The sequence below is a fragment of the Emys orbicularis genome, chromosome 7 (assembly GCF_028017835.1).
Source record: "Emys orbicularis isolate rEmyOrb1 chromosome 7, rEmyOrb1.hap1, whole genome shotgun sequence".
Taxonomy (NCBI): domain Eukaryota; kingdom Metazoa; phylum Chordata; order Testudines; family Emydidae; genus Emys; species Emys orbicularis.
The window spans coordinates 41,285,795-41,310,715 of NC_088689.1; the positions used below are offsets into that span (position 1 = coordinate 41,285,795).

Sequence of the window (24,921 nt, forward strand, 5' to 3'; positions counted from 1 at the left end):
TGATTAAAATCTGAGAAGCCTGACATAATTAAAAATTGTGTCTTAAGTGTCTTGCCAGTTGTGGAGGGGTTGAGTAAGAAGGGGCGGCTCCTTTTTATTCCATGTGGTTACCCTCTCACTGTGGCTACTGAAACACAACTTTTCTCTTTTCTGCATTCATAGAAAGTGTGCACCTATGTTTATTTGCTGTTTGATTTTTTACCCTCTCTCCCCCCTATTTTTAAATAGGAAAAAAGCACTCTAATAGTGAAGTGGTACTTCTGACCTACCTTCATTACTGGGAAGTTATGAGTGTTTTGGACTCCTTAGAATGATCTGCAACATTAGTTGGTCAATAGCTGTTACTATCAATATTACAAGATTACAGTTTGGTCTGACGAAAAGTCCTATAACTCAGTCTTAGCAGATGGCTGTATTTTTTTAACCTCTCTGGATGCTTGTTTCATTGGGTTATGTTTTTTTTAAGGGTCTATGCAGTACCAAACAGAAGAACAAAAGAGTGTATTTTCTTCACATTTCCTTTTCTATAATTTTGTTTCTGATAATTGTTTTAAGTCCATATGCTGGAGGCTGCATCTCATTAGTTGCTAAATTGTAAGTGATTAGTATGTAGTGGCTCAATAACTTTTCATATGTTGTAAAGGTTTTGTTTGGAGATGCAGAATTATTTTTTGGTCTCAGTAGTTAGGCTAGATAACTCAGTTAAATTCCATATATCTCAGGGTGTCTTCTGGGGTTACAGACTGTCCCTTCTGCTGGTATGTTAGTGAGGATTTTAAGTGAAGTTCCATTCTAAGATACTAGGCTGAGATTTTCACAACTGTGTAAGGGATGTGGATGCCCAGTACCCATTAATTTTAATGGGAATTAGGTGTTTAAATCCCTTAGGCAGTTTTGAAAATCTCAGCCCTCATCTATACTAGTTTAGACAAATAGATTTATTTTTCTCTACCAGCAAGGCGCAAAGTTATGATAGGTATGATGGTGGGGAGTGGGGTTGCTTGCTGGCTCCCTCTGCTGTTGCCTCCAGCTGCTGAAGACAGGATACATTTGTTGGCTAGTATGGATATTTATTTTAAGTAATTAGGAGCCATTCCTAAAATTACCAACCTCTCTCCCTTCTAAATTAGGAAAGGTGGGGCTATGGTCAGGTTTCACAAGTAAGATGTTTCAGCAGTGAGAATCGTAGAGTAAATTAGTTTATAAGATTATAATAGATTATAGTTGCAAGTCATCAGGTCCACACTAGAACTGGATTTCTCTCTTCTGACTCAGTGATAATCACTGAACCTACGGTGGTTAATCAAATTAGTAGTTTGCCAGCCTCGTGACTTTATGGGAGCAACAATAAGTAGATTGCTTCAGCATGGCCCATTGGCTAACTGAGTTATTTCTCATGTAGAATCAATGGTAACAGTTTGTTCTGATGAAGGTGTGGTACTGGCAGACCAGGTGCCAACTCATGCCAACGTCCCCATTTCTCCACTGAACACTGACAAATACATAGTTGGAACGCTTGTAAGTTGCTGCATGCATTAATCTCATTTTTAACATCTGTATCCCATATTATAAGGTAATATTAGAACATTTTATTTGTAAACCTCTAACTGTAAATCACCAGACAGAAGAGAGACATTAGCTAGTGTGAAATGCAGGTCTCCAACCAGAGGTGATAAATCCTGCCTATCATGGGAAGCTCATCACCACCAGAGAGACAAGTATGGAACATTCAAGAAGGCAAAAGTCTTCATTGCTTTGTCCTTTCAGTGAAGATGAGTCATGCAAGTGAATTCATCCCATCAGCTGAGTCTGCAGCTCAGAGCAGAAGGAAGGAAGGGAATGAAAAACACTAACAAGAAGGAACTGTTTCTTTATGCTGCTTGGACACTGGGAGGAAAGGATTACTAGGCATAAGCAAATGATCTCCAGTGCTTAGCCTGAGTTACTGCTAAAGGACATATAGGGCTTGCTTATTATAGAAGTTTCTATTACTTTTTGGAACTTTAGATTGGAACTCATTTGTGTGTATATATTTTTACTTGCTTTAACCTTGTAAATAACTCTCTTGATTCCTTTTCCTATATAATAAAATCTTTAGATAGTTTATTATAGGATTATCTACAAGTGTCTTTGGTTTGAGATCTAAAGTGCATTTTACCTGTGATAAGTGACGGGTACTTTGGGACTGGGAGTAACCTGAATATTGCTATAATCCTTGGTTTAAGGGATGAACTGTCACAAAGATAGGTTTACATGGGTGGCAGGACAGATCGGAGTATCCAAGGGAACTGTCTGTGATTCCATGGTTGGGCTGTTATAGTGCTTGAGGAGTTTACACTGGATAATTGGTTGGTGAAATCTAAATGTAGATCGCACAGCCAGTTTGGGGTTTGTGTCCTGATTCTTAGCAGTCTTCCCAAAGGTTGGTACTCACAACCTTGAGCCACTGCAGGACATCTTGACAGAAGGTTTACCAGCATCTTTACTAACAATAAATCCTATTCTTCCACAGCACAGGGGTAAGCATGTCTCCTCAGAGCCTGATGCTGAAGTCTAGTCCTGCATGAGGCAGTAAGCCTAACTGGTAGTCTTCCAGCAGTTCACCAAGCACCGGAGCCCATGTTTCTGTTATTTAAGTGAACCCTTTATTTGTGGGCTTGGTCCCATCTCTGGTATGTAGTCAGCAGTTACAGTAGTGGATGACCTGCCTAACTGATGTATGTTGTATTATTTTTGTAATTACTGTAAAGTCAGCCACATGAAGTGGGTGAGTTTGGACACAGACTCAGGTTCTGTGTTCTGATGTTGGAGCGACTTGACCCGTTCACATTCAAAACTGTAGTCAGATGAAATTATAGGAGGATGTTCTGCTCTGAAAATTGGTCAGTTGTAGTAGTTCAGGAGTTTCTGGCGCATAGAATCATAGAATATTAGGGTTGGAAGAGACCTCAGGAGGTCATCTAGTCCAATCCCCTGCTCAAAGCAGGACCAACACCAACTAAAACATCCCAGACAGGGCTTTGTCAAGCCTGACCTAAAAAACCTCTAAGGAAGGAGATTCCACCCCCTCCCTAGGTAACCCATTCCAGTGCTTCACCACCCTCCTAGTGAAATAGTGTTTCCTAATATCCAACCTAGACCTCCCCCACTGCAGCTTGAGACCATTGCTTCTTGTTCTGTCATCTTCCACCACTGAGAACAGCCTAGCTCCATCCTCTCTGGAACCCCCCCTTCAGGTAATTGAAGGCTGCTATCAAATCCCCCCTCACTCTTCTCTTCTGCAGACTAAATAACCCCAGTTCCCTCAGCCTCTCTTCATAAATCATGTGCCCCAGCCCCCTAATCATTTTTGTTGCCCTCTGCTGGACTCTCTCCAACTTGTCCACATCCCTTCTGTAGTGGGGGGACAAAACTGGACCCAGTACTCCAGGTATGGCCTCACCAGTGCCGAATAAAGGGGAATAATCACTTCCCTTGATCTGCTGGCAGTGCCCCTACTAATACAGCCCAAAATGCCGTTGGCCTTTTTGGCAACAAGGGCACACTTCTGACTCCTATCCAGCTTCTCGTCCACTGTAATCCCCAGGTCCTTTTCTGCAGAACTGCTGATTAGCCAGTCGGTCCCCAGCCTATAGCAGTGCATGGGATTCTTCCGTCCTAAGTGCAGGACTCTGCACTTGTCCTTGTTGAACCTCATCACATTTCTTTTGGCCCAATCCTCCAGTTTGTCTACATCACTCTGGACCCTATCCCTACCCTCCAGCATATCTACCTCTCTCCCCAGCTTAGTGTCATCTGCGAACTTGCTGAGGGTGCAATTTATCCCATCATCCAGATCATTAATAAAGACGTTGAACAAAACCGGCCCTAGGACTGTCCCCTGGAGCACTCCACTTGATACCGGCTGCCAACTAGACATCGAGCCATTGATCACTACCCGTTGAGCCCGACAATCTAGCCAGCTTTTCTATCCACCTTATAGACCATTGATCCAATCCATACTACTTTAACTTGCTGGCAAGAATACTGTGGGAGACCATATCAAAAGATTTGCTAAAGTCAAGATATATCACATCCACCGCTTTCCCCGTATCCCCAGAGACACTTATCTCATCATAGAAGGCAATCAGGTTGGTCAGGCATGACTTGCCCTTGGTGAATCCATGTTGACTGTTCTTGATCACCTTCCTCTCCTCCAAGTGCTTCAAAATGGATTCCTTGAGGACCTGCTTCATGATTTTGCTGGGGACTGAAGTGAGGCTGACCGGTCTGTAGTTCCCCGGGTTCTCTTTCTTCCCTTTTTAAAATATGGGCACTATATTTGCTTTTTTCCAATCATCTGGGACCTCTTCCGATCACCACGAATTTTCAAAGATAACCGTCAGTGGCTCTGCAATCACATCAGCCAACTCCCTCAGCACCCTTGGATGCATTAGATTTGGACCCATGGACTTGTGCATGTCCAGCTTTTCTAAATAGTCCTTAACTTGTTCTTTCACTACTGAGGGCTGCTCACCTCCTCCCCATACTGTGTTGCCCAGTGCAGCAGTCTGGGAGCTGACCTTGTCGGTGAAGACCAAGGCAAAAAAAGCATTGAGTACTTCAGCTTTTTCCACATCATCTGTCACTATGTTGCCTCCGCCATTCATATTCTTCTCATGTCTTCCTATAATAAACCAAAAGCTTGTATGTGTGATGTCCTAGCACAGGGGGGAAAAACTTCAGTTGAAATCTTCGAGTTTTGAAACATGGTTGTTATCCCAGCACTGTTAATGAATGCAATAATTAGTGATGAAATAATAAATTAAGCATGTCACAAGTTATTTTGGATGGTGAAGCAATGTAGGAGGAAGCTAGGATATTATCGCTCAGCATCAATTAGAGCCTGAGGCTGTTGTTACAAACTGATGATTCTAGGGCAAATATCCTCTTGTGTATATGTGTAACTTGAGTAATATTTAGATTTGTTTATAAACGAGAGAGAAGGAAACGGTGATAAAGTGCTATTGTAGCTGAAGGTTAATGACACAACATGAATGTTGTAACTTGTTCGCTGATTAATTTGAAAAAGAGTTTATGTACTGCATTAGGACTACTTCACTAAGATCTATTTGGGAACTGTCATTAAGTCTTGGCAGGTATTCTGCATTATGAGGGTTAATTATGCTGAGACTTCATTGCAATATGCATTGCAGTAAGCAGCCTAAAGTAAATGAATGTTAATTTATCTATACTATTACTATGCAGGGTGTGTGTGAAACCAAACTGCTAGAGTTCCTGCTCTATCAGATGATGATGATCCGAGGGGCCTGATGACACTGTGGAAGTGCATTGAAATGTTAATTACAGTGAACCTTGGTTTATTTAGTTTTTTTTCTCATGACAACAGAAGAGATTCTTTTCCTTCAACCTGTCATATAGAGCCGACTTTAAGCTTCCAGAACAGTGGTTCTGTCTTGTTGGGCATGGGGGATCCCTTACTGCTGTTTTTTCAAACCATCTCCCTAATCTAGGAATATTTGTATTAATTGGCAAATGCAAATTCTCCCCTTTGAGCCAGGTGATACTGCTCTCAGAGTCTAGGTTTTGGCTAGAGTTTAGCTTTTTAGACTGCACAATATCTTTTGACTAGCCTGCATTATACAGATTATTGAAAACCTTTCAGAAATAGGAAGAACCTGTTGTCAGAAGGATACCATCTCAGGAAATGTTGTGAAAATCCTTTCAACCTGCTGTATTCCAAAAACAGAAAATAATAATAATTTTCTCACCAGAAGTAACTCTACTAGGATTGACTTTAGTCCTGGGTCTTAAGGATACTTCTGAATAGGTATTAATGTTTCCCCTGTTGAAATGACCGAGAAAAATCCACACACATGCGATGTGCGTGTAAAATATAACTACTAATATTATTTGTGTATCCTATTGTCTCTGTCCTGTTCATCCTCTGTTAAGTGATGAAATAGCTTCAGCTGATCTGATGCAGTTGTGAACAGAGCTGTGTACAATAGAGAAGAATATAACTAATCTTGTTCATTGGTGTATTAGAAAATTTCAATGTTGAATGTGTTTTTCTAGAAGATTGGATTTGAGAACAGCGATATGGAACTAGTTGGATTTTTTTTTTTTTTTTTTTTTTTTTTTTTTGTAATTCCACATTTGGCTCAAATTCCCTGTTTTGTTAACCTATCGTCAGTTGTCACTTTCAGATATTTGTTTGCCCCTTGATGTTTGTTACGGCTAATAATTAGAATTTGAAAGAAAGTTTGCACGTCTCCAATTTGTAATAATGACATCTAACATTATCCTTCACTAAGTTCTTTTATATGACATTTACTAAATTCACTGTTTTAAAAGACACATTTCCTCCTTGCTTTTAATATTTTTGTCCTTTTCTGGTCCTATGTATATTACTTCTTAATCCCGATGTAAATCACAAAAACAAAACAAGAATCCATCAAGATTTTGAATTGGTCCATTATTGCATAAGTGTTCTATCCCGATTCTGAATTCCATGGACTCTTATCTACAGCTAGAATCCATACACAGGATGTAGATGGATTCAGAAATCCTTCTTGATTTTCAAGAAACTGCTAGGTCAGCTTTTGCTTTATTTTTCAAAATATTACCGACTTGGGGTCCAGTTAAAATGGTACGCTGAAATACTTGCTCACTTCCTTATCACCTCTTCTTTTTTGTTGATGTCTTATCTTAAATTGCAGTCTAATCAGAATACAGCAATCAGGAAGCTGACACAGGCTGAACTTTCAAGTTCGCTTACTCTAGAGCTATGTGTTCTGAATTGAATTCCTGTGAAATCTAGTATTGATCTAAGGAAGCTTTCTGATGGTCTGTTTCATTAAGTGCTAGGACATGAGATACTGTCTTCTCTGTGTACCACAGGCGATGCTTTGAGATCGTGTTTATTCCAAGATGGAGGTAACAGTTTGCAAAAGCACATGAACATTTGGCTGGTGGTAATGTAGAAATAAAAGCTGCTGAGCAAAGACTTGCTGTTCTTGGACACAATGGAATACAAATCTATATTTTTACATACTACTACCATTACCTTAATGAGTTTGTGATCATTTAGGCTTTCCACTGACTTAGATCAACTCTGATTGCATGCTTAAGAAAAACTTGTATGTTTGCAAGATTCACAAATGATAAACTGGCTCTGGGCAGAGATTTGAGAATAGGGCCCAGGGTGAATGATTTAAATCAAATTGATTTAAATCACTAGTCAGGAAGACTCAATTTAATCATGGTTTTCTACATAAAAGTGCATTCTTGTTGGTTGTTATAACCTTAATACATATTCTTCACAACTCAGAGATAGACGTAGGTTTCATTTTTAGAAGGTACACACTATACATTTTTAAACCGATATTTATTTTGAAAACTTTTCAGATTAGTTTTACAGCTATATCAGAAAATGAATGATGGTTTGGTTATTTCATTTACCAAAGGTAATTGAAGCAGATATTTATGAAGTCATTGGGAGGTGAACTATCTCCAATTCAACAGGTTAATCATTAATATTTGGAGGATTTTCTTTCCATGCTGTATTAGGAGGAGAACATCACCAGACAGACATTTAAATTGTTTTATTTAACTAAAACAACAACGTTAAGTATTCTGGATTTTTTTCCTTCAACAGCAAACATATAATATTTTAACAAAACAAACTTATGTCCCTCTCTTCTCACATTTATCTCCAGACTTCTTCTCCTTGTCCAGATCTATTCTGCCCCCAACAATCTTCTATTCATTGAACTTTTCAAAACTTTGCACTTTTAGAGAGAGGTAAGGGATTGACTCTGTGTACACAAATTTGCAGAGGGACAATAGAGTTGAGGTCTGTTATTTCTCCCCTCTATATATTATTTATTTATTTAAAAACATTTTTGCTCTTAACAAGCATGTTACCTCTGGAGACACAAGTCCACAGTTTGAGAACTGCAAAACTAAGCATCTCTGATGGTATCTTCTAGACTGAGCACTGAGTCCCATTGGGTAGATAGAAAGATTAACCTAAATAATCTATACAGAAGCCCCTGGAACCCCGTAAAATTGGGTCCCTAATCCATGAACTATTGGAACTCATTTACAAAACTTTTCTTAAACATTACATGAATATATTGTCTCATATTATAGAATTAGATTTTATAATCCCTATTCCATGATGAGATATCTTTGAGCTATAATCCCTCAAAAAGCATTTTATCCCCCCCCCAAAAATTGATTTAAATTAAAAAAAAAAAAAAAAAAAAAAAGGATTTTTTTTTTAAAATCATTGATTTTTATCCACCCTGCTGGGGCCCCTGCAGAATCTTATAAAAATGTAGTGCAAAAGGATTAGAGGAATAAGTGAGGCAAAATTATGCCTTTGCTCATGAGGGTCGGACAGTGGCTAACAGTAATCATGCCCAACTCCAATCCAGAAATGAAGGATTACTCATCTCCTTCCCCGCCCCCCATCTTTCCTCTCTCTTCACATCTCTTTCCCTCTCTTACACCAAAACTAAAGTAGGGAATAAACTGAGCTTTTACTCAATATTGCCCAGATGTCAGGGACCATGGCTCTTCAACCCTGGTCCTCAGGGCTCTTTGGTGCTAAGAGGTTCAACCTGCCACCTAGGGGCCTGCCAACTACTTTCAGAATAGGAGCTGAACTCAGAGAGAGGGCCCCAGTTGTGGGAGCTGATTGGCAGAACACTGGGGACCCTGATTGGTCCACAGCCGCTGTTTAAACTGAGCACAAGAACAGGAAGTTGTCCATCCAACTGGGATCCACCCTGCTCTGGATTGTGTGCTTTGTGCTTTCTGTTCCCCTGGATTGAATTCCTGATGTCCTGACCCTCCCTGACTCTGTTTATTGATCTGTGGTTCTGCTCTCAAGTTTGTGTTCTGCCTCTGATTTCTTGGTAACCTGACCCTGACTGCCTCCTGACACTCAATTCTCAGTTTGGACTCTGACCTCGCAGTATTTGACCTGTCCTGATTCCTGACTCCTGTTTTGACCACTAAGTCAGACTGCCAATGTCCTGGTCATGACACCAGCCCAAGTGTTCTAAAATCATGATTCAGGCCCCAAAAAATTGAGGTTGGCATAATAATAGCAAGATTTTTTTTAAATAATAATTGTTGTTCTCTTTATTTACATTCTGATTTTTGAATATTGAAGGTTCATGTTGTTAAATTTTTCTCCACAACCATGAGGGCTAGACACTTCATTTAAAAAAAATGAACGCTGAAATTCTTAAGTGACCACATGCCTCCAGGGGCTGGGGCTTTAGAAAAACATGAGACTTCAGATAAAATACAAGATTTGTGATAAAATCCTGAGAGTTGGCAACACTAAGGCCTGGTCTACACTTAAAATTTAGATCTACCTAGTTATGTCACTCAGGTGTGGAAAAAATTCACATCCCTGTGTGACGTAATAAAGCTGATCTAATTCTTGGTGTAGATGCATCTAGATTGATGGAAGAATTATTCTGTCAACATAGCTGTTGCCTCTGAGATATGGATCAATTACAGTAACTGAAAAACCCATTGCGTTGTTGTAGGAAGCATCTACACTACAGGCGGTGTAGCTGTGCTGGTGTAGTGTAATTGTAGCCTAACCCCGGTTGGCCGTGTGCAGCCATTGCATTTAGAACCTGTCATAATATGGCAAAGTTTTACCAGGATTAAATATGGAGTGAAAGTTGGAAAACTCTTGTATGCAGTGATATGTGTTTAACTTAATTTCTAGGTGATGGAGTATGAGAACAGGATACGAGCCTACTCCACTCCAGACAAAATCTTCAGATACTTTGCCACCTTGAAAGTAATACATGAGCATGGAGAATCAGAGGTTTTTATGACACCACAAGATTTTGTGAGATCCATTACTCCTAATGAAAAACAACCAGAACGTAAGTAATATATACAGTAATTATGTTTAGGGGTGATATATGTAATGAAGAGTTCAGAATAAATTCTTTACTGTCTCTTTGTAGTCAGCTTTTACTTACCATTGTACAAATAGGTTGGCAAGGGATCACCTTGTATTTGTATATGTTTATGTTGCCTAGCACAATGGGCCCTGTAGATGCTGCTGCAATACAAATAAATATTTTCCTCTAAATGCATGTACTCGTGGATGCATAATATTATACAAAGTAGTAATAGAGTAAAAAAGTAATGATTTAGTTCAGCAGGTAATATGTTCAGCTTTTCATCAGAAGACTACAAAGTTTAAATTCCATATCAGCACTTGGGCTCGTATCCAGTACTCTCACTGCAGTGGAGTACTGCAGGATAATTAGGCATGGCAGAATTAAATTTTTATTTTTTTAGAATTTCAACAGATATCAATGTTCATTTTAGGCATTTTTCCTATTTTTAACTATTTAAATTTTCACAGTTGCAGTAAATTGGGGGGTTATGCCAGATAATAATTTAATGACAGTAAAGTTTGAGATTCAAAATTTAAATCTTTATAACTGTTAAAGCACAAATTATCAACATTGCATGTCAAAATATACAATATAAATATACTTAAAGCAACTCTAGTTTTCAAGCAGCGTTTTTCTTACTTGCATCTATATAAATTTCTGTTACCGACGGAAATATTTTTCATCAGTTTGTTTGTGTGTATGGTGAAATAGACATTTACTGACATTTACTGATAACATTTTAATCCATCCAAGCCTAAGGATAATGGTGATGTATTACAAGAAATGACAGCTTTTACAGGAAACAGCATTTACAAAGTCCATCTATTTTCCTTCTGCCCATTTCTTGTGGCTGTCCAGTTAAAAGTTAGATGTGGTATCACTCCTTAGATGGGTTAAGCGCTCCTGGTGTTCTGGCCAACATTTCCTTTTTCAAAACAAATCTTAATAATTTTATGCTAAATCTTGAAGTGTCATTCTGTTTACATTACAAAACACTAGTTAAATGCTGTACTTAGAGTGACTAAGAATACATTTTGACATACCTTGAAGCTAAAATTTGTTGTCTAAAATGGATTTCTGTTTTATTGTATCTAAGGAAATATCAGTGTCTCTTTGGTACATGCCCTTGTCAAACAGAGGAGATTATCTTCCTTTATGTTTAATAGTGAAAGACCATTTAAAATGAACGTGAAGATCTGTCCTGAACCTACAAATGGTGAAAACATTGGAAGTGGCAGCAATTTGAAGTAAAGCTGAATAGCAGCCCCATAGTCTGTCAGGCTAGTCTGTTCTGTGGTATTGCAGGAACGCAGGACTTCATTCCACTGCTAACTAAAAAAAAGTGTTGGCAGATGTCGTCTGAATGTGCTCAGAATGTATTTCTCCATCCCAAAATCGTTAACTTCATTGTCCAAACCATTTTTCTTCCAAAAGTCATTGTGGATGTGCATCCCTTTGAGGAATATTTACATGCTGAATTTCAAAGCTCAGTTTTTAAAATTATATATGTGGGAAAAAGTAGGGAAAAGGTACTTCTCTTCCCCACCCTCACCTCCATTAGCCTCATATGTAATTCACTGGTACAAATAAGATTTTTCTCAAAAAATTGAAATAAAAAATAACCTTTTAGCTGAGACTGCACATGGAAAACTTTAGCCTCAAATGTTAATTTTTCAGGCAGTCACAAGCAAATGAAAATGGGGTTATAATTGAAACTGTTTTGACATCTTAAATAAAGAGACTACCACCAAATGAATCCTGTATATTTAAATGTGTAAAGTGATAGAATAAACTATATGCATGAGGTAAGAAAGAAATGAATACTGTCCTGTTATGATATGATCAGATAACTTAATATTCACTCCTTATTTAAAATGCCATGAACTGGTTGTGGATTTTCAAATGCGAGTACATGAGTTGTTATTTTTTTGGTACATAGTAAAAGAAAACGGGGTGCATTACTAGCTAGTAGTCTGAATGTTAGTAACATGGTTTTAATTCCAACATCTTAAGGTATTAATTCTATTTACAAATCTATTTTAAAAAATGTAATACCTTGTTGAGACATGAGATGCTAAAGTGTCAGTGCCTTTAAAAATGGAAACTTTGTCAGGCATATAACTGTAACAATGCTAGCAATCTCTCGTGTATTCTGTGTGATATAGTCATATGGTTTGGTTGAAAGTGTATGTATACTACTTTCAGGATGGTGAGTGGTGGGTGGCAGTTTGTATTTTTAAGGAGCACTGACTTCAGCCAGGTCTACACTACACACTTAATTCAGTATAACTACATCATTCAGGGATATGAAAAATCCACACCTCTGAGCGGCGTAGTTATACTGACCTTATTCCCTGTGTAGACAGCACTATGTCGGTGGGAGAGGTTCTCCTGCCGACACAGCTACCGCCTCTTGTGGAGGTGAAGTTATTGAGCCAATGCAAGAGCTCTCTCCTGTTGGCTTAGAGCAGAGGTTCTCACAACAAATATTTTGGTGGCTTCAGAGCGCAGCGGCCAACTCTTGCTGGTGGCCACTCTGATGTATAAATGTGCACATATACATGTCCAAATCATTGTAATTTATTTATGTAGGGTTGTTTTTTGCAAACTTAATAATAACAATAACATACAGTTGTCTCTATTCTTTACTGCACCTAAACAGAATAGAAATAAAAAATACGGTGCTTTGCATGTGCTTGTCTTGTGGTGTTGTTTTCTTTTTGTTTTTTTTGGTATTTTTTTTTTTTAGATTTGCTATCTAGTAAGTCTGCTGCTGTGAAAAGTGATATTTATATGTTTGTTAATACCATTTTTCACAGAATCAGACTTGCTAGCTAACTGGGAGGCAGTGAAAAGTGATATTAACAAACATACAAATATCACTTTTCACAGCAGATTTACTCAGCCCTGGCAAGCTGGGGGACAAATTAAGCCCTGGATGGGGAGGTGGATAGGGAGGCAGCGGGGGCCAGGGGTGATGGATGGGGGGTCAGAGGAGGCAGTGGAGGCCAGGGGCGATGTGGGGAATTGTGAGCCCAGGCAGGGAGAAGGCGCCCGAAGCCTCATGGCCGGAGCCTGCCACCCACCACCCCAGGGCTGAAGCCGGAAGCCTGATCCCCACTGCCCCCTGAAAGGTGGGGAACTCACACCAGCTGCCTGCTCCTCCAGCGTTTCTGGCTCCAGAGGGGGACAGGACCCACCCAACCCCTTCTGGCGGCTCCGGGAGAGGGGCCCCTGCTTTCCCCCCTCCAATCACCACCCAGGAAGCTGTGGCCACATGAAAAGCCCCTGGTAGCTACATGCTGCCATGGTGGCCGCATTTGAGAAACGCTGGCTTAAAGCATCTTCACCAGAAGAGCTACAGTGGTGCAGCTGGGCTGATGCAAGCTTCTAGTATAGACCTGCCTTTCTTTTTGTAGCTGCTATTTTTCTGGCAAGCAGGGCCTAGGTGGTCACCTAGGGCACTACAATTTGGGGGGCAGCGACTGTGGCGGTATTTCGTGGAAGGTCCCACCGCCTCTGTGGAGGGCGGCATTTCGGGGCGGGACCTTCCGCCGCCTAGGGCAGCAGAAAAGCTGGCGGCGCTCCTGCTGGCAAGGAGCACTGCTTGGAGTATCCTTCAAAGTTTATCATTGGCACAGCTTGTCTGCAAGGCTATCTATTCAGTGACATGAAGCGCTCTACCAGGGTTACGGATATCTCCTCTGTAAAGCTTAGGGCCCTTGTTATATGGTAGAGTAAAACACTGAATGAAAATTGTTTGGTTTACATTGAGCAGGGCAGAAAGCTGTCCTTAGGTCTTACCTTGCTGGCCTGAAAACATATTTTAATATGACTGTCAAGGTTTGTTTTTTTTAAAGGCAAAAAGGTATTATTAGGTTTTTTCTTCCTCATTAAGTGTTCAAAATCACGATAGGATATTACTATGTAAATTATTTGAAAGAATGATTTGATATATGTAATGAAGATTGGAGATGTACTCGTGTAATATAATCAAACCAGGTATAATTTTGTTTTCAAATGTTTTAAAAACTAATAGTAGGAAGGAAATATGGGCTAATTTTGAAACCAGAAGTCTTCACTAAAAAGATTAATGGTGACCATATGCTCAACACAATTAATACTAACAACAAGAGGAAAGGAATTCAAGTCAAAATAAGGCAAGTTGAGGGGATATAGAACTTCTTGTTCTTTTAAAATCTAAATCAAATCCAGGTTAGTTCCATTCCAAAAACAGCAGTTGTCCTGAGGATGCAGAGGAATACACGTAAGGTGGTCTCTCTCCTGGGTGGAGTGTCTGCCCTGGCAGGGGAGGAGGGTCTCTGCCTTTCTGTGGGGGTTGCACCCTTGCCCCCTATCTAGCATGGGGCTTTGCTTGCCGTGAGAGCAGTAGCCCCTGTGACGGGTTGGATCACAGAAACCCCCTTGGGAGCTGCCAACTGATGTGCCAAGACTACCCCTGTTCCTATTTTCCCTGCCAGCTCGGACTCTAGCACCCTGTTTTGCTGAGCCAGACACTCCTGTCTGCTCCAACAAAGACCCAGGTCTGAATTACTTGCCCCAAAGCTGCAGGTTTACCTGAAAACAGCTCACAAACTTTTGTATTGGTAACCCCTTTCACAAAGCAAGCCTCTGAGTGCGACCCCCCCTTATACAGCTCATCCTTCTTTTCTTTGCGGTCACCTTTAAGATAAAAGGCTTATAAACATTTAGTCAACTAAATGTGTAGCAGTTAAATAGAACCATAACAAAGAATAAACTAAAACCCAAATTCCATTAGAGAAAAAATGTATGAAATCAAATTCTGGGTATTTACAATTGTAAAAGTTGTTGGTCAAATGGTATTTGCACCCTCTTGGATTATTTTATTCTGCCAAGAAACATCAAAAGGGAAATATTTCAAATAGATTTTAAGTAGGCTTCTGCAGCTTAGTAAATGCAGCAAATAAATTCATTCAACTTGTGGATAGTTCCAAGAGAAAAGACTAAAGTAAAACATTGACACCTAGAAAACTAAAATGAATCAGTGTGCTTTTCTTTGTAGGGCAGTAATAAACAGCCATGCTCTCTTTCAGTACATGCTAGTGCTTGTGGCTTTTGTAAAAAATGGAGGGGTAACAGCTGTAACAAATTTTTTTGACACATCTCACAGGCCCCAAGACACATACAGAACAGATCTGAAGACGAGCTCTGTGTAAGCTCAAAAGCATCTCTCTCACCAACAGAACTTGATCTAATAAAATATCTCACCTCACCCACTTTCTCTCTCTAATACCCTGGGACCAACACAGCTACAAAACCATTCCACAAGACAAGATTGTAAGTTTGCCCCCTTTTAGATGTTGTTTATGAAACAATCTGGGTTTTTATGCTTCATGATCTTCTGAGTGTCTGACACTTGACAATGATCAACATTTCTGGAGTAAGTACTATGTTTTTTCTGTTAAGTAATTAAATCTGGTCTGCTAGTAATGCAAAGCTATTATTTCTTACATCTATTTGGGGGCAGATGTGACAAACTCTGCATCTGAATATAATGTTCAGGAGTCATAGCACGTATACATTATACATTTGACATTTACAAAAGACATTTGTAAAACATAACAAAAGACCTTACACATTTGTAAAACAAGAGACGTACATTTGATATTTACATTTACAGTAGATCTGTCTAGATCAGGAGTTCTCAAACTGAGGATCACAAGGTTATTATGTTGGGGGTCACGAGCTGTCAGCCTCCACCCCCAAACCTGCTTTGCCTCCAGCGTTTATAATAGTGTTAAATATAAAAAAAAGTGTTTTTAATTTATAAGGGGGGGTCGCACTCAGAGGCTTGCTTTGTGAAAGGGGTTACCAATACAAAAGTTTGAGAAGCACTGGTCTAGATATATGATATAGAAAGGCTACATCCATGTTAGAGGTGCTGGGGCACTAACTTGTCACCTAGGGTTAAGGGGTTAATCTCCTCTCAACTCAGCTTTCCATCCTCATCCCTCCTCTTGCACAGAGGTTTGGCTGCTTAAGGGACAGAGGAGAGGCTACCTGAGGGAATGCAGGTGTATGCACACAAGATCATTAGGTTGGGCTGAGCCCCAGGCTGGGGAAGAGTTCTGTTATTACTTTAATTTGCATTGATTTCTAGTGATTAAAGTTCATCTTTTGAAAGAAAAGCTATGCTGACTACCTCTGTTCTGTTCTGATTCAGTGACCACGTTGGTCTGTTTCAGTATTTCTTGTTGCTTGGTATTGCTCTCCTACCATGATTGTTTTTGATATCTTTTAACTGGTTGTATGCAGTCAGCGTGAGAAGAAAAGCACTCTCTCTCCTCTCCAAATTGACCTCACACAAGCAGGAATAGGCTACTTGTAGTTTCTCACTTCAAAAAACTGGTTACACCTTCTGAAAATTTGTAATTAGGGTTGTCGACTAATCACAGTTAACTCACGCAATTAACTCAAAAAAATTAATCGCGATTCATCGCCGTTTTAATCGCACTAATAGAATACCAAATGACATTTATTAAATATTTTTGGATGTTTTTCAAATGTATTGATTTCTATTATAACACAGACTACAAAATGTACACTGTTCACTTTATATTAGTTTTGATTACAAATATTTGTATTGTAAAAAACAAAAGAAATAGTATTTTTCAATTCACCTCATACAAGTACTGTAGTGCAATCTCTTTATTGTGAAAGTGCAACTTACAAATGTAGATTTTGTTGTTGTTCCGTAACTGCTCTCAAAAATAAAACAAGGCAAAACTTTAGAGCCTACAAGTCCACTCAGTCCTACTTTTTGTTCAGCCAACTGCTAAGACAAATAAACTTGTTTACATTTACAGGAGATAATGCTGCCCACTTCTTATTTATAATGTCACCAGAAAGTGAGAACAGGCATTCGCATGGGACTTTTGTAGTTAGCATTGCAAGGTATCTACATGCCAGATATGCTAAACATTCGTATGCCCCTTAATGCTTCAGGCACCATTCCAGAGGACATGCTTTCATGCTGATGACGCTCGTTTAAAAAAAATGCATTAATTAAATTTGTGGCTGAACTCCTTGGGGGAGAATTGTACGTCTCCGGCTCTATTTTACCTGCATTCTGCTATATATTTCACGTTATAGAAGTCTCGGATGATGACTCAGCACATATTGTTCATTTAAAAAACACTTTTGCTGCAGATTTGACAAAATGCAAAGAAGGTACCAGTGTGTGATTTCTAAAGATAGCTACAGCACTCGACCCAATGTTTAAGAATTTGAAGTGCCTTCTAAAATCTGAGAGGGATGAGGTGTGGAGCATGCTTTCAGAAGTCTTAAAAGAGCAACACTCCAATGTGGAAACGACAGAACCCGAACCACCAAAAAAGAAAATCTTCTGCTGGTGACATTTGACTCAGATGATGAAAATGAACATGTGTCGGTCCACACTGCTTTGAATTGTTATCAAGCAGGACCCATCATCAGCATGGACACATGTCCTCTGGAATGGTGGTTGAAGCATGAAGGGACATATGAATATTTAGCACCTGTGGCATGTAAATATCTTGCAACGTCAGCTACAGCAGTGCCACGCAAACACCTGTTCTCACTTTCAGGTGACATTGTGAACAAGAAGCGGGCAGCATTATCTCCTGCAAATGTAAATAAACTTGTTTTTCTGAGCGACTGGCTGAACAAGAAATAGGACTGAGTAGACTCGTAGGCTATAAAGTTTTGCCTTGTTTTGTTTTTGAATGCAGTTATTTTTTGTACATAATTCTACATTTGTAAATTCAACTTTCATGATAAAGAGATTGTACTACAGTACTTGTATTAGGTGAATTGAAAAATACTATTTCTTTTGTTTTTTACAGTACAAATATTTGTAATCAAAAATAAATATCCAGTGAGCATTGTACACTTTGTATTCTGTGTTATAATTGAAATCAATATAATTGAAAATGTGGAAAACATCCAAACTATTTAAATAAATAGTATTCTATTATTGTTTAACAATGCGATTAATCGCGATTAATTTTTTAAATCACTTGACAGCCCTATTTGTAATGCATAGCTGACTTTAGCACATACACTATAGAATTGTCATCTTGTGCGTCATTGGCTGTCTGAACGCCTTGTCAGCGGTATTATTTTCAGATGCTTTTCCTGTATCTAATGGTAAAATAAAACAATTTGAATTGCTACATCCTACCTGCATCACATTTCTTTTCTGTGATTGCAGCCATGGTGTCAGTAGTTAGTCTATGGACACCTTCATCAACTTGCTTGTGTTTGTATCCTTTTCTTGATGACTTAGATCTTGCATCCTTTGGGACAGGGACTGTGCCTTCCTATATGTTTGTACAGCGCTCTGACCAAGATTGGTACTCAATAAGTAAATAAACAAACCAGTCTTGTATCACTTGTGTCATTTAAGCGACAAAATTCATCATCCACATGAGGATATGCAAGGATTGTAGCACTAATTAAACTGTATTTTGTACTGTAAATGTATAGTTCTTCGAGTAGTGTCCCTATGGGTGTTCCACTGTAGGTGTATGTGCGCCCTTGCGCCTCTAATCGGAGATTTTTGGTAGCAGTGTCTGTTGAGCCCGCACATGTGCTCTCCCTCCCTTGGGGTCAGCCCCTAAGCTATCTAGCACGCCTCACCTCACTTCCTTCTCCAGCGCCTTTGGCCTTGGAAAGTTGTCCCTTCCTTATCTGCGTCATTAGTATAAGTAGTAGTTCTTTTTGTTTCTTTTGTTCTCCTTAATAGTTAGTGTTTCCTTTTTTATTTATTTATTTATACATACTCCGATGGGATTAAAGAAAAAAAAAAAGACAAAAAGAACTTTAGTTTACGTCTCCTGCCCTGTCTGGGGGCATTTCTCCCTTCCATCCCCAGGGGCACTTAGTAGGCTCTAAGTTTTTTCAGTTTAAAAAAAAAAAAAAGAGAGGGAGGAAAAGAAGAGGAGTAAAGAAGACCTTTCTTCTGCATTCCTCACTGCGAGAGGATGATAGCCCCCCCCTTCCCAGGGGCATGCCTGGCTCTCCCTGCTCCAAGAGGTTCCTCTCCTGCAAGGAGTCCATTCCTGTAAGGGCCAGACACTCTGACGTGTCTGGTGCCTGGGAGAGTCTCATAGAAGTGTTTCACCTGCCACAGCTAGAACGGCAGTCTCGCCGGAACTGGGAGATGAAGTTAAAACTCCTCCTTATGGAGATGCCACTTCAGTCTCCAGGGGACTCTAGTGCTGACGCCGGATCATCCCCGGAGCCTTTAACTTCAAAGGGGATAGAGTAGTGGAAAAAAACAGCAGACTCTCCCTACAAAAGCTCATAAAAAAGACTCCGAGTTGTTGGCCAGTGTGGCCACCTCGGTACCGACAGCATCAGCAATTCTGAGTCACGGTACCCAGAAGGGAGGACTCTGCTATGAGCTCTGCTCTGCTGCACTGCCTGGAGAAGCCAGGGGTTCAGGCAGTCAGGCTCTGAGGCAACGGTACTGCCCCCTAAGGAGACAGATAATTACCATACCATCTCTAAAAGATTGGCACAGAGAAGTTTTGGTACCAGGTGTGACAAAATGCCCATCTAGGGAGTGCTCTTCGCTTTCTCAACCATAGAATCATAGAATATCAGGGTTGGAAGGGACCTCAGGAGGTCATTTGTACTGACAACGTGCCATGGACACTCCTCTGCGGTACCAAGTGAGCCCATGGTACCACGTGAGCTCTCCAACCCTGGAGACCTGATGGTTGGGGAATCCTCATTGCTTGGTACCAGGGCCCTGGTACTGAGCACATCCCAGCACCCAGAATCGTTCTTGGCACCAGGCCGTGTACCACCAATACACCAGTCAGTGCTGCCCTTACCCAGTGACTAGTCTGACAGTGGCCAGGAGGAGGTCATTTTCCTGGCCCCTCATCATGGCCCACCATCACAATACAAGGGTCCTTTCGAATTCCATCGAGCCAACCCACAATCATGGTATGGGCCGCCTGGGGCAACCTCCCCCCCCCCCCCCATGGCTGTATTGCAATCCTTGGGCAACGTGTACACACGTTGCGGCTGTCCAGAGTCTCTCAGAGAGAGTCTACTAGATGGTCTCCTACAGCCTGGCTGTCCAGAGCCCCTGAGCCAGGGGAGGAGGAAGCTTTTTCAGAACAGGAAGAAGGGCTTGAAGGGGAAGCTACCCCTCCAGCAAACTTCTCCTCATCTCCACCAGATAAGGCTGTACTCCCTCCCCCCATCACTAGGTGATGATTTTAAGAACTTTCTGGATCTTATCAAGAGGGTGGCAGATGAGCTGCAGATTTCCCTACAGGGGGTGGCAGATACCTATCAGAAGTTGGTGGATAATCTGCACTCCTCCTCATCCAGAATTGCCCTCCCAATTAATGAGGCGATACTAGATCCTACCAAAGTTATCCGTCAGACACCAGCCTCCATCACACCAACCAGCAACAGAGGCTAAATAAATAAATAAATAAATAAATACTACATCCCTCCCAAAGAGGCAGACTTCTCGTTTCAACATCCGTAACCCAACTCCATCATAGTTGATGTGGTTAATGCACGAAGCAAGCAACATAATGCCAAATTGACCCCATATGATTGGGCTTGGCAGGATGGTGTATTTGTCAGCGACATTAGCATTTAGAGTCATGAATTACCAAACTGTCATGGCCAAATACAATTTTATTAATTATGGGAAACTCAATGCGTTCTGGAACATTTACTGGAGATACAAAAGGAGCAGTTTCAGGCCATTCTTATAGAGGGTCAGTTAATAGCCAGACTGGTGCTAGAGACAGCACCGGATGTGGCTGATACAGCAGCCCGCCCGGTCTTCATGAGAGTGGTACTGAGGCAGGCTTCTTGGCTACCCCTTTCTGGATTGCCCAAAATGCTGCAGAAGACTTCCAGTTTGAAGGACCCAAACTCTTTGCAGAGAAGACAGATTCTTCTCTCTGCATCCTGAAGGATTTCCAGACCACATTATGCTCCCTAGGAATCTACACTGCAGGACAGAAGAGAAGATATACCTCTCAGCCACAGCACAGGTCACAATCTCCTCAATACCCACCATCTCAGGGCTATTACGAGCCATAGTGTAAGAGGACCAGGGCTCAAAAAGCGGAAGCAGTCTGCACCCCAATCCGCGACCTCTCAAACTGCCTCTTCTAAGCACTTTTGATGGGTTGGTCGAGGGCTTGAACAATTATACCTTGCAACATCAGCTGCCATCTGTGCACCTGTCATGCCCCTCCAGAAGTTGCCTGGCCCTTTTTCACAGCAGTTGGGAGAATATTACCTCTGACAGATGGGTCCTGGAGATTATTTCAAAGAGTTACGCCATTCAATTCATGTCCCTCCCCCATTCCAACCCTCCTTCCCCATCCCCGTTCAGGGACCCTTCTCATGAGAACCTACTTCATCAGGAAATATAGCATTTGTTATGCCTGGGACCATTGAACCAGTCCTGGAGCAAGGGGTTTTTACTCTCATGATTTCCTGATCCCCAAGGTGAGGGGAGGTTGGAGGCCCATTCTGGATCTAAGGGCATTTAACAAATACGAGAAGGTACAGACATTCAAGATCGTCACACTAGCAGCCATTATTCCAGCTCTAGAGCAAGAAGATTGATTTCCAGCCCTCAACCTACAAGATGTGCGCATGGATTGTCATGGGTTAGCTACATGATTTTATTATGATGTGATTTTGGCAAAATAATAAAGTTAGTGTTCTGCATTTTCTGTAATTTAAAAAAAAAAAAAAAAAAACCTAGGGAATTTTTCATTGTTTATTTTCCAAACATTAAAACTGGGATGAAATCAGGTTAAAAATAAAACAATTGAAAAATCGGGGGGAGGGGAGAGAACAAAAACAAAACTTTTGTAATATACACGTTTTACTACAGTATAATTGAAACTTTTTTTTAATGTACAAAGGTCTATTTTTTTCTCTCTCAGAGCTAGTAGTTTTTCCAGAAATCCTAGTTTTTGCGTACGCTTCCATAATTTTCTTCAAAGTATCCTCACTCATGTTGAGCCTTGTGCTGTCTTGGAGGTAGTCCAACTTTGAAAATAAGTGCTCTGCATCAGTGGATCCAGGGGGTACACTCAAAGCTCGCCGTGCCACTTTGCTGAAATTGGGAAGTGTCTTGATGACTGATGCAAAAAGCCAGCACATCCAGTTTCATATTGTCAGGGTTAGAGAAGTTCATGTCAGTAGTAAATTCTCCTTTCAGATTTGAAATTTCACCTTTAGTGGCAAATGGTTGAAACACTTGGCATAACTGTCATAGTCTGCTGCAAAATTCACTTTGAGGAAGAGGTCGAAAACCTGGATGACATTCCAAAAAGAATCTACAGCACCAAATACGTGGGGGTTCAGATTACAGGTCACAGTAGTCTCCGATTTCTCACTGAGTGTTGTTTTGAATGCTTTTTTGGTTTTCGTGTTGTGGGGTTGGAAGGATTTCCAGAAACAGCTGGGTTTTCTTGCAGTATGTTTCTCTTACAGCTTTTGTGCTCAGTTCAGCTGAGATTTTGGTTGTCAGGATCCGGTAAATGTCTGTATTGGCAAACATGTTGGCAGTAGCTGGAGAAAACTCCATTATTTTACCTTGATGCACAGAATCTGGCGGTCATTTTGGTTATTTGACAGTCTCTTCAGAGTTTTTGCTTTGCTTTTGTTTTGCTAGAACAACAACAAACAAACTAACTCACGATGACCTAGGAGACATATTAGCACAGTCCACATGTTATTTACATGACAGGCAGCGAAATATAAGCTCATCCACTGATGTGGCACAACAAGGGTAGGTAATCGGCATCCAGCTCTGCACTCATCTCACACTGTGTAAAACAAAGCCTTCTACTTGTTTTCATGCTTGAAAATGGTCCCGAATCCAATGATGCAAGATTTCATGTCTTTCATTTCTTCTGTAGCAGTAGCTGTTGACAGGGCAATGTTAATCAGATGAGCAGGACAGCTCAGACATAGCAGCTCCAGTTTCTGATTGAGTTTAATCTCCCATGCAAATTTAGCCATGTAGGAAGCAGAATCTGTGTTAGTTGTGGCCACATTTTCCCAAGTTAGTTGGTACATCTCAAACATGTCAGTTATTGCTGCGTTGACAAAACTAGTGTCAGCAGAGGGGATGAATGTCACATCAGCACAAAACAATGCAGGTTTATTTGCTTTGAAATAAAAAAACAAAAACAAAAGGCCAAGAATTGGACAATCAAAAGCATCAAGAGACTTGTCAAAAATCAGACTAGACACCAGATTTCCATCAATTCGTTCTATCAGTTTGGATACTGAAGCATTGTCATTTTCTTTCAGATACTTACCAGTGAGCTTGTCTGCATTAGGAAGGGTTTTTGCTGCTGGACCGTATTGCCATACAAAGTCACCAATAGGCCCCTCTGCAATTAACAGCGGTTGTCTGGCGAAACACAGAGCACGCACAAATTCATTGACACAATCGTGCTGTGTCCTCTCTTTCATTAAAGCCCTGGTGAAAGCTCCTGATACTGTTTATCCCGAAGCTCACTTTCTTCTTTAATCTTCTTGTGTTGCTTGTGTGAGGGGAAATTAACAGGACATAAAACAAGTTCCTTTATTCTGTCAGCGCGAGGACTGACCTCAGTGCTGCAGTACTTGCAGTGCAGTGCATCCTCTTCGTTCCCATCTTTACTTTTCTTGAAAATTTCTGAGCACTGATTTGCTTGCTGGTATTCAGGCATAGGTCCGCGTTTTCGCCCCATGTTTACCTTTTTACCTTATCTAAGACTCTGGGGCTCTGTGTGCTGGTAGTTCAGGGAGAAGCACACTGTCCCTGGTGGGAAGGGGGAGCCAAGGGCAGATTCAGAGTCTGCTGGGCAACCAAGAGGGAGAGAGGAGAGACACTATGTAGAACAACAGGGGCCCCTGTTGGTTTTGGTAAGGATTGCAGTCAGGCCAGCTCAGAGGAAGGGGCAGAGTGAAATGATTGACAAGGGAAAGCCCAGAAGAAGAGCTAGCCTGACAATAGAGTGTGAGATGGCCTCCCCTGGGAGGACTGGAGAGGGGAGAAGCCATTTTGGGAGTAGTCTGGAGCCAGCCACAGAAAGAGCAGGACTGGATGTGTGGGGATCCAGAAGAACCCAGGCCCATCCATCCAACCCCGTAAAGAGATTGGCACTAAAGGATGTATCCGGGTGGATAGGGGGCAGTACATATCTTTATCTGTGGAGGATTGATTGTTTAAATTCAGTGCTACGCTAACCAGAAGCAAAGAAATAGGCAGGTAACGTCTCCTTGTGAGCCAATCATAGCATGATATTAATGTTAGTATTTTCCGTTCTGTTTTGTACACTGTGGAACTGCTTCAATCTCAGTGTTTCAGAACACAACAATCATGTAAAGCATTAGTGTTTAACAAAAATAAGTACTCAAAAAATACTGAGTGGATTGATAAACAGGTGTAAATCGGTAAAAATCGAACTTCTTTAATAAAAAAACCTGGTCATTTATTAGTGAAAATTGGTAAAAACTGAAAATGCATAACACTAAAAGTGGAGCTAGTGGTCAACTTCTGCTACCATTGTTGCAACTTACAGGATGCAGTTAATTCCTTACGCGGTTTTAGTCATCAGTGTCTGAACAGGTCTCCAACACAGAACTCTGCTGGCTCAATTCTGAGCTTGGCAACAACTAAAAGAGCAATGGCAGCCTGATATTATCATATCCAGTTAAGTAAGACTTTTACTGAAGGGGAGGAGTTTGTAGATATTCATAAGCATTAATCATGCTGTATGTATGCCTCTAACCTTGAGTAGGAGCAATATTCTTTAAGGAAGTATAACTTCTGAAAGTGCACATTGTATATAAATATGTACGTTTGTGTTTCTTGAAGTGCACACAGACATCAAGAGCGTGATTCCTCAGTTTAATAACCACAAATCCAGCAAGCCATCTGACAATTCTCTAATTT

At 40.7% G+C, this 24,921-nt stretch overlaps 1 protein-coding gene across 3 annotated transcripts in view; it reads left to right on the forward strand.

Moving 5' to 3' along the window:
• Positions 1-24,921, forward strand: part of MICU1 (mitochondrial calcium uptake 1) — a 237,289-nt gene that overhangs the window by 83,228 nt on the left and 129,140 nt on the right. For all 3 annotated transcript variants that reach the window (XM_065407427.1, XM_065407426.1, XM_065407428.1), the window contains exon 4: positions 9,761-9,923. In XM_065407427.1, the coding sequence (XP_065263499.1) occupies positions 9,761-9,923 (163 nt within the window). The remainder of the gene's footprint in view (positions 1-9,760; positions 9,924-24,921) is intronic.